Source organism: Stegastes partitus, unplaced genomic scaffold, assembly GCF_000690725.1.
Source record: "Stegastes partitus isolate 25-593 unplaced genomic scaffold, Stegastes_partitus-1.0.2 Scaffold225, whole genome shotgun sequence".
NCBI classification, from domain to species: Eukaryota; Metazoa; Chordata; class Actinopteri; family Pomacentridae; genus Stegastes; species Stegastes partitus.
This window is the reverse complement of record NW_007577956.1, coordinates 377299-388240: the sequence shown is the minus strand read 5'-3', so window position 1 is coordinate 388240 and position 10942 is coordinate 377299. Positions and strand designations below refer to the sequence as shown.

Genomic DNA, 10942 nt, shown 5'->3' with positions numbered 1-10942 from the left:
CCACCTGCAGCCCCAGCTCTAATCATACTACAATATGTACGTGTGGGTCTGCTACAGTTTGGCCCATTTAAGAAAAAAACAAAAAACACAAAACACCCAAAGTAAATGCTAATTAAGCAGCTATTGCTAAGTATTTAAATGTAGTTTTGTTTCCTGCTTTAACACAACCAGAGCCGTTTATTGCTATAAACAGAATGTTCAAAGGGTCACATGACCACCAGAGCACCAACATACGTTTGCCTTCCATGTATAAATGTTGACATTTTTGGTCATTACGGACCTCAGGATTGTCACAGTGCAAAATAATCTTCACTCTGCTCACCAAAGAAAAGTCTGTTTTGTGTTTGTTGGCTACGCTGAAGCAGTTCTAGAGTGAAACTACCAACATGGAGGTTGTGGATTTTGCATCAATGATTGTTTTTTTTTCCCCACAGTCTCCATGCAGCGTTTCTTCATTCCTGCCTCACCTGTGCTTCTTTTCACAGCTTCAGGTCCACGCTGTGCTCAGGGGCGTTATCAGAGAGGACCACGGTGTCATTTTGCTGCTTATAATTTGCATGTTTGCTTTGAATTTGCTGCTACGAATGCAGCTCAGGTCCTCGATTTGAGGTAGCCTTGTGTGTGTTGTAAGTAGCACTTGGTCTCATGTATGTGGACTGTGATGCTGATTTGGTGTGAAATCATCAGGGGGGGCTTCCCAAACCACTAGAACCAGAAACAGAAAGTGGGACAGCTGATAGGTACTAAAGATCACATCCACAACAGCTTCACACTGGGCGGTAACACGTCTGCATACAGATTGAAGTTTAAAATGAGCTGCTGTTGAGAAGGTGCTGACAGCATCCTCTGAAGACGAAGGCCTGCTCAGGTCGGTCGATAGAAACCCATGTTTGGGAACCGTTTCTCGCCACAGTATGAGAACGGCTCATCCAGACAGAATCCCTCTCTTCAGTTAAACGGAGGCTCAGAGTCACAGTCAGAGCTGCACACATGGTTATCGCCCTTCCTATTCTTCTCCACACAGTGGCAGGAAGTCGTCCAGATATCCGCAGGGCCTCTAAAAAAAAAAGAGCGAGTGAACAAAGTGGGCTGGGTGGTGGTTCTGAAGGTGTTGGTGGCCGCGGTGATGGGATCGGGGTGACGCTGTGAGCAGCAGCACCACACAGCTGCAGATTCATCACAAAGCGCCTCGGCCGCCTCGGCACATCACAAGCTGTTTGGGCTGAGTGGCAGCTGGACCGGAGGACTGCTGATCCTGAGCGGAGAGGGCCTGCAGCTGGTGACCCGAAGATGTTGGATCTGAGGACGTTTGTTCTGCTGGGACTGAGCTGGACGTGTCAAGGTGAGCTAGCCGCCTTTTTTCAACAGATTTCTGTCTTTTGAAGCGACATGAAGCGCGCCACCTGCTCACTGTGTGCAGAACGAAGCCTGTGTCTGGAGGAAGAGAACCGTTTCTGATCACTAAATCCACTGGCCTGCTTTAAATCAAAAAGATGTGTTTTTATTGTTTTTTGAGGGTGTTTAGACAAGGTAAAATATGAGTATATTAGAAAATCATTAAGATGAGCCTGGTGTCTAAACGTAGGTAAAAATGGGACCTTTCACTTGCTGTGACGTCTTTTGACCGTCAACCTCCTACACGGTGATATAAACCTTAAAATTAACCTGAAGTGCACTTTGTGAAGTTTTCTCAAGTAAATGATCAGAGAACAGACGATACATCCAGCGTACCAACGCTTGTTTTTCTGTTGAGACTACAACAATAAAGTTCTATCTAATCGAATCGAATCGAATCGAATCTAATCTAATCTAATCTAATCTAACACACCCTGGTTAGTTGTGCTCAAAGTTAACTTTAGAAGAAAAAAAAATGTGGAGAATGAAAACAAGATTTTGTTTTTGGACTGTGACACCTGGAGTAGATCTAAAATTAGACTGAGTTTGTGATTTTCTTCCCTGAAAATCTCTTCTGTATTTTTGTAGTAATAAGAGCTCAAAATGCTGGATCATGGACAAAATTCATCCATCCATATGTACTTTTAAGGGCTTGTTACTCTGAACAAATTAATAGTATGAAGGTGAAATTTTGTATGGCTTCATTAAATATACTGAAGTTACTGTACAAAGCTCTGCGGGTTCTGGGGGGGCTCAGGTGAGAGGCCCGTCACGGGATGACCCATTTAAATCCCTATAGTGATGTAGAAGTCTGTACCAGAGTCTCCTTTTGCAGTGAAACAGAAGTCTAAAACACTTAACACGTCTAATTTCAGCTCTATTGTCTATGATTTTTTTCCTCTCCGGTTTGCCGTCCCGCACACACCTGCCAAGCCCATTGTCCGACTCCATCGCATTCCTCATCGCCACGGTGACGACCTTCGACCTTTATCAAGTTCCCGACCCGCTCCATTTCCTGTTGCTATTCGCTTCTCCTGGTAGCTTCCTGTTTATGTCGGGCCCTTTTCCTCCCTTTAACGGTCCGTATCAGGGCCCACCTCTCACGGCTTGACCTGCATTGTTGTGAATCGACGCTAATGGTCTCGAACAATGACTGGATTGAATATGTGGCTGAGCTGCTCCGGCGATAAAGAGAAAACAGTCTGCGTGGTGTAGCCGGGGAGAATGTCAGCTTAAATGAGCTGAAATAATGAACCGTTTTTAAAAATCAGGTGTGTCTGCCAAGTTCACGAGAACATAGAAGTGTTGAGACATAACTCAGTGTTGACATAAGTCACCTACAGACATTCATTAGACAGCAGACCATCTGATAATTAAAGATTTTGAGTAATTTTTAAGGAAAAAAAGGTCTAAATCCACTGATTACAGCTGTTTGTATTTGAATATTTTCTGGTTTCTTCACTCTTCTCTGACTGTAAGCTGAATGTCTTTGGGTTGTGGACAAAACAAGACCTTTGAGGACGATATTTGAAGGCTTTGGGGAAACGCTGATGGACTTTTGTCATCAAATTCTGACATTTATGAGGCCAAACGATTAATCGATCAATCCAGATAATCATTGACAGGCTGATAAAATAGCAACTAGTCATTATGTACCAGTGACCTGGTGCACAAGCTCAAGACATCCAGAAGAAGGCAGTCTGAGCGTAAGCGGTCTGGGGTCAGCAACAAAAGGTATTTTAGCCGCCTACATGTGGCTCAGATAAAAAGAGAAAATAACAATATCAGTGTAAGTGTACGCTCTGCCATCAACTGGCCCTTTATGTCAGAAAACTGAAACCATTACTTTTGCTGCCTTCAAAGCCACCAGACTCCAGGAACAAAAACACTCGTTTTATCTTGTATAAAGCAGAAGCTGCTGGTGTACCGCTGCCTTCAGTTCGTTTGAGTAATTATCTCATTTTGGTGTCGATATGAGATGAGACGTTAAAACACCAAAGTCACAGTCACACACCAGTCAGTCCCGCTGCTCTGACAAACCCCGTTTTATCGAAACCAAACGATCATTTTAAGGCAAAGAATGTGAAATCAGATCTCATTACCGTCTCCACAGCTGCGTCCAGCGATCCATGGGGCCAGTGTCCAGTCATCCGGAAGTGTAAAGAAAAGTTTGGAGATGGGTCGTGTGACAAAGAGTGTCTGGAGCCCGAGTGTCTTCGAGACGGCTTCGACTGCCTGAAGGACCGCGGCCACTGCAAGTAAAACACTTTCCATCAGTACTGCAGGACTTAATAGTAAATGTTGTAAATGATGTGAGGTTTGGGTTTCACTGTATTCTAGTTGTTCTTGGAAATGTTTTTGCACCTTTCTGGTGTTTTGTTGCTCTATTACAAAGAAGCTATCAGTAAAAAATCCAAACAAAAGGCATCCTCAGAATACTCTGTCTTCATGGTTGTTATTACAATTATCGTCCAATTATAGAAAGTAACTGAGTACATTTACTCAGTACTGTACTCTGCTTTGAGGTACTTTACAGGAGTATCTTCATTTTAGGCCAATCCACGACATTTCAGAGGGAAACATGGAGCTTTCTGCTCGAATACATTTGTTTGGCAGCTTAACTTACTTTTAAGAGGAAGATTTTGATGTTGCTTGAGGAGTTTTTTGTGCAGAATCTTTACTGGTAATGGAGTATTTTTTACATCCTTCCATTGGTTTTACTCTCATAACACATCTGAATATTTTGTCAATCGTTCTTATCAATAATAGGAATACTTCAGCATTTTCATTTTCTTTTTTTTCAGTGAAATACTTGTTTGTTTTTTTTTACTGTAAAATACTACGATGTGAGCCATTTTTAAATCAGACATAGACGAGGCTACGCATGAACAGCATGGTCATTCAGTCAGTGGTCTGAATACAGTGTAAAACAACCACTGGTGTAAATAATAATGATGCTGCATCCTTCTCAGTCACTAAAGTCGAGCTAAACTTCACTTTAGGAATATTATTCTGACAAAAATAGATAAATAGAGCTTGAGTTCCACCAGGTCACTGATGACGTCTCTCCCTTTACATCCCTTCATCCCTCTCCTTCATGGCTCGACTCCCAGTCCAGGCCACATCCAGTACTGCCGCGACCATTACGCCAACTCTCACTGCGAGCAGGGATGTGACAGCGCCCCCTGCGGATGGGACGGCAGCGACTGCTTCAGACACCAGAACCCCCTGTGGGCCAAAGGCACCCTGGTCCTTCACGCCAACACACCACAACATCGCGGCGCCTTCTCCAACAGCTCGCTGCTCTGGGCCCTCAGCATCATCCTCCAGTCCCCGCTCAGGCTGAGGGGCTCCGTCCCCCTCGCCAACAACAGGAACCTGTTCAACTTTGACCCTCAGGAGCTTGCTGACCTGCTGGCTCAGGCATCACCGGCTGACTCAAACGGGTGGGCACTGACACAAACGTTTCTGTTGTAATAATAATGAAGGACCAGTTTGGTTTCCCATATGTAGGACTGTAGGAGGTACTCATCAATAGCTGGTGTTTTACCTGCAGCAGATCGTTTTTGGAGGACTTGCATGGAAGCTAAGTCGTGAACTGTCATGGATGGGTTCAGGAACTAAATGTGTTTTACTCGCCTAAATTTGGCCCAGCTAAAAAAAGAACATAACTGGTTCCAGTGTACGCTATATTTAGAGTATTGTTGGCATCAGACAGCCCTTTCCATCATCATATACCTCCCGTCAAAGCCACCAGACTCCACTCACAAAAACATGAAGTTTACCTCACAAAAGGCAGGAGTTGCTGGCAGATGCTCACACAACCGCATTTCAGAAAACTGAACTATCACTTCAAAGCTGCAAGTAAGCAAAGACTTCTAACACTGGGAGGATTTACTATTTACCATTCTTTGAAAGCTATCAGAATCATCCATTCAGTTCCTTTTGCAGGCCCAAGTGGAGCTGAAAACAACTAAGGCTTCCTTTCCAGTCTTTGTCCATACATTTGGGACAAACAGCTCCTGTACTTCTTGTGAACTGAGATAATTGCTGCAACATGAACTTTTGCAGAGATATGATAAAAATTGAAAATAGAAATAAGATCAACTTAATTTCGTATGAGGTGAGATAAACGACACTGTGTCATCTGCATAACGATGAGTTTTAAATCCATTATCATAAAAAATCATATATCCAAAATAAATAAAAGTGGGCAAAGCACAGAACCTTGAGGAACTCCACAAAGTAGAAGTACAACCACTGACTGGCTGTGCATTTGGAAACCAGTACTACGTTTAGATTTTTGATTAGAGGGTATAGTTTGTCATGTTCTTCATCATGTTCCAGGTTTGAGAAGGTTTCGGATTTTAATCAACAAACTTAACTCTGAAAATACACACGTCATGAAACAGGCCTCAGAAATGACACAGCTGTTCTTTTTCCTAGCTCCCTCCTTTTCCTCCAAGTGGACAACAGGCCATGTTCCCGTTTGCCCCCTACCTGTTTCCCTTACGCCACCGAGGCCGCCAGTTTCCTCCGTGCCGTCATGTTGCTGAAGCCCACCTCGTTCCCGGCCCTCCCGGAGCTCCAGGCCATCATAAGCATCAGAGGTGTCCGAGAGGAAATAGGAAGCAGGGAGGAGGAAGTGGAGAAAAGGGAAGTCAAAGGTAGGCCAGCATGTCCTGTCTCCCACACACATGTGCACGCACAGCTTTCAATGTCATCCAAACAAAACACCATAAAACACCGCCGAGCTTCCAGTGTGTAGATCTGTTCAGATGTGTTCATTCATTTTATCTCCTACAATGAGGTATGAACAAACCAAAACGCTAAAGATATATGATTTTTAAAAAGTAAGTATATTTATTGATTTATTAATGATACTAAAATTCCCACCTCACTGAAAACGTGGAACCTGTCAGAGTACATAGAGGCCTGGTTTAGCTCTACAAGACAGATTAGTACGGAGCAGTGAGAGTAGCAAATTACAAAAATAAATCAATAAAAGAATAATAAAATATAACTGGAAATAAAAAGAAGAATAAATACATTTTAAAATAAATAACGTGTTATATAAAGCAATATTAATCAAAAATGGACTCACAAAAGAAAAGGCTCATAAAAGTAGAAATATAAAGAGAAATAAATAATAATATAATAACAATCATCATAATAATGTATTTATTTCTTATTATTTTTATTTTTTATTTATTGTTATTTATGTATTTTGAATTTTTTTAAATAATTTTTAACATTTTTATTTATTTATTCTTTTTTTATGTTGCTTTAAAAGCAAAAGAAATAAGCGCAGAAAAATGTGTGCAGTAGGAAAGTTGTTGTGCCTTTGCTTTTAAAGCAACATTATAAAAATTAATTAATTTTTAAAAATGTAATAAAAAATAAAAATGAAAAAAAATTTAATAAAATAAAATACATTTTTTTTAAAAATTAATAATTACAAAATTCAAATTCAAATAAATTTTAAAAAATAAATAATTATTATTTTATTATTTTATGTATTTGTCTTGATATTTTCTACTTTTATTATCCTTTTCTTTTATGGATTCATTTTTGATTAATATTGACACATTTTTTATTTTATTTATTCTTGTTTTTATTTCCACTTTTATTTTATTATTCTTTTATTGATTTATTTTTTGTAACTGGCACTCTCACTACTCCATGGATTGGTTTCATGCACTGAAATAAAAAAAAGGTAATTTTTAAGTTATACATACTTTGTAGTTTACGTGAGATTAGAGGAAGTTAATTTAATGCAGCTCAGTGGTTTCCAGCCTTGTTAACCTGATGGAGTCACCGCAGGCCAAATCCAAACTAAACACCACCTCCAATGTTCACGTGTTTGTTTATACTGGATCTTACTGAACACATATAAAAGTGGATGTTGATAAAAGTAAATGTTCATCCAGTTGAACGGTCGGTTTGGTCTCGGAGCTTTTTATTCATTATTCTATATTACGTTCTAGCACCTATCCATAGTTTTGCTGTTTGAGTTTCAGCCTTTTTTAGCTGTTTATCCACATTGAGATGGTTTTAACTGGTAATCTACGATTTCAACTGTTTATTGATACTATCAGATCCAGTTTTATCCACTGTCGGCTAACAATATCAACCATTAAGTTCTTATTATTCACTATTTCTCCCAAAGAGCCGACTCCTGCATGGTTGTGGGCGGTGGTGGCCATCGCCATCGGCCTGCTGCTGCTGCTGCCCCTGGTGGTGGTCCTGGTGGTGAGGAGGGTGAGGCAGCAGCGGGCAGAGAGGGACGGCGGCGAGAGGGTGAGGCACCGGACCAAAGCCACCGACACCGACGGCAAAGCCAAGGCCTGGATCACCCACGCAGCCCACCAAGAACAGCGGGTCAGGTCCAGCCGGGAGAAAGACAAGATCAGCCTGAGGAAAAAGAAGAAAGCCAAGGAGGCCGAGAAGAAGAGAAGGAGGGAGCCGCTGGGGGAGGACGCCATCCGAATGCGGTGAGAGGATGTTTGGTCTGCTGGGGGATGATGTCATGTCAGTGTGTTCTAGGCAGATCCTGTGGAGTTACTGCAGTGGATGGATTCTGTCCTTAAACGCTTCTGCTCAGCGTTTCTACAGCCTTCCACGATTTACAACAGCAGCTTGTATCTGTAAAACTGTCTCAGAGAGTTTTAGAGCCTTCAGGAAACTTTCTACACACTGTTAGTCTGCAAATAAGCAGCTGATTTCTTTTCAAAAGTTAATTTTCAGTTAAAAGGTTTTTCTCAGGAAAGCATGAAAGGAAAAAAAGGCAGATTATTGTCATGACCACCAGCTTGTCAGACGGTAACGAGGAACAAAGCAAAACACCACAAGATGGCGATCACAGTCCAGAAACCCAGGAAAAAAAGACATGTTGAAGTGTGACAGCACATCATTTATAACATCACTTCTGTTAACAGTAGTAGAAAAATGGCCTGGTTAATAACTGACTTTCAGACAGTTGCCACAGAAGACGTAAAGCTCTCGTCTGCTTCAGGTCACTGCTCACTGCAGGACCGGAAAATAAATGTATACACACTCATCCTATATTAGTGAACTAACTGGACAAAGCACATTAGGAGTTAGGGATCTAGAATGCTGCTTAATTCAAAAAAATTAGGATTTAATTTTTTTTTTTTAATGAAATATATACAAACAAAGAAAATTATGTTGTGATATCGCAAAATTATAGAAAACATAGATCATATATAGGCTACAGCAGTAGTTTGTAAAATCTCTAATAATGGATAAAAGACCTGAAGACATAAAACAATCCTTTTGCATTCTTACCTAAATTATTTCTGTAAAGGCAAATAAAAGCGGCCCGAGCACAGAACCTTGGGGAGCTCCATAGCTTGTCCAGGCTGATCCCACTAAGTAGCAGAAATGGAAAAACATCTGTTGGCTCTTATGTTTCATAAAAGGTTTGATGCTTGTTTCTGTTTCATATCATTATGAATGAAAGACTTTTGGATTTCTGTGTGTTGGTCAGACTCAAAGGGAAGTAAAAAGTAATTTGAGGCATTCGCATTGAGGAAAATGTAAAGTTTTGGATGGATTTTCTGTCCCTTTATTTGAAAGACACAGTGGAGAGAGACAGGGAGGGAATCAGGGACTGTCCTGCAGCAAATAGACCTGGAATGGAACCAAGGAGTCCTGTGGTCTGACTCTCCAAAAAAAAGCTGTTTTATACCGTAGACTTGATGTTTAATTCATCAGCAGACTAATCAACATTGAATACCAACGTTCGGTGAAACCCTAGTGATCCTACAGACTGCAGAGCACATGGTGCATGTATGATCACTCTCCTCCATTTCTGTCCTGCCTCTCGGTCACATCAAATAGATGCAAATTATTTTGAAGATCTTGTAAAGTCCAGAAGCTTGTGGCTCTGACATCCATGCCTCGTGTTCTAGGACCCAGAGAGCGCCGTGTTTACGTTTCAGGAAATCCAGCCCTGCAGTAACAATAGTGTATTCTTGTGTCTGGGTGTGTTCCACAGCTTTCTTGCTAACTCATAAATTTGAGAACAAAAGCAAAAGAACTAAAACGAGAAGCGTGCTCACATGGAGACCTCAGCAGTTCCTCAGTGTGTCATACCGTAGCTATGCGCTGCTTCTTTCAGGCCTCTCAAAAGGGACCAGGATGTGGGGAGTGACACAGACTTTACCCAGAGTTCGATGGAAGACATCAGCGTGAGATGCTCCCGGCGGCAGGACGACGCCACCATCTGTGACCACAGGACCCAGGAGCAGAAGCAGTACCGGGCCGGAGCCTCTCAGCCCCGCAGGCCTGTGCAACGTACGGACATGTCATACAATCACCTGTTCATTCCAAACTACCAAAAGCTTTTACTCACCTGCCATATATGTTCACAGTACTCCTCATCACCGTACTACAGGGACAGCACTTGTTTCTGTTGGATCTTCAGGCGCCTTTGTAGTGACTTGATTTCAACAAACAAAAAAAACCTAAACCACAGTGAGGGGCTGGTACCAAGATATGTAACTGACACGTCGGCAGCTCCACGCAGTAAATCAAACATCTGTGGACTTGTGCTTAAGAGGTGTTTATTTACCACTACAGCCTTTGCTCTGCACTCATTTACATCCATAACTTGCATGAAAACAAACAAAGGGCTTAAAGATGAGCCTCTAAACGGCAACGGTGGTCAAAAACTGTGTGCTTCTCCCGGTAAGCAGCACACCTGAGGAGTAATTACCTCTTCTTCTACTTCTACATTTCCATGTGCTGCTGTCCAATACACCACCTACTGTGGCAGCCGGGGAACGACCTGAACACACATGTACAAATGGCTCTAACAGCCTTCAACAGATTTTGAAGGAACAAAATAACCGCTGTGACTTTCTGGTGCCAACTTTACTGTTTCTGTAATAATCTTAATTGAATATCTTTGGATTTTGGGCTGTGGAAAAACACTCAAGATGTTTTATTGACTAAACAGCCTAATGAACAAGAAGCTAATCACTAGACTGATTGTCGATGAAAACAAACATTAGCTGCAGCCAGAGTCTGAAACAGTAAAGTTTGTGGCACATGTGCAGAGCTGACTGTGTTTACTGCTGGAATCTGAACCCTTCAGTCACCAGCTGGAGAGCACGACGCTGCAGACGGCAAGCAAAGGCTGCAGACGGCAAGTAAAGGCTGCAGACGGCAAGCAAAGGCTGCAGACAGCAAGTAAAGGCTGCAGACGGCAAGTAAAGGCCGCGGACGGCAAGTAAAGGCCGCAGACAGCGAGTAAAGGCCGCAGACAGCAAGTAAAGGCTGCAGACAGCGAGTAAAGGCTGCAGACAGCGAGTAAAGGCTGCAGACAGCGAGTAAAGGCTGCAGACAGCAAGTAAAGGCTGCAGACGGCGAGTAAAGGCCGCAGACGGCGAGTAAAGGCTGCAGACAGCGAGTAAAGGCTGCAGACAGCGAGTAAAGGCCGCAGACAGCGAGTAAAGGCTGCAGACAGCAAGTAAAGGCTGCAGACGGCGAGTAAAGGCTGCAGACGGCGAGTAAAGGCCGC

The 10942-nt window shown here is 42.3% G+C and overlaps 1 protein-coding gene across 1 annotated transcript in view; it reads left to right on the top strand.

Annotated features, from left to right (window-relative positions):
* The first annotated feature begins 1114 nt into the window (after positions 1-1114).
* notchl (notch receptor, like) overlaps positions 1115-10942 on the top strand; it is a 15183-nt gene continuing 5355 nt past the window's right edge. The window contains exons 1-6 of the mRNA XM_008281163.1: positions 1115-1342; positions 3509-3653; positions 4509-4841; positions 5842-6062; positions 7565-7889; positions 9539-9714. Coding sequence (XP_008279385.1) covers positions 1291-1342; positions 3509-3653; positions 4509-4841; positions 5842-6062; positions 7565-7889; positions 9539-9714 — 1252 coding nt within the window. The 5' untranslated portion in view covers positions 1115-1290. The remainder of the gene's footprint in view (positions 1343-3508; positions 3654-4508; positions 4842-5841; positions 6063-7564; positions 7890-9538; positions 9715-10942) is intronic.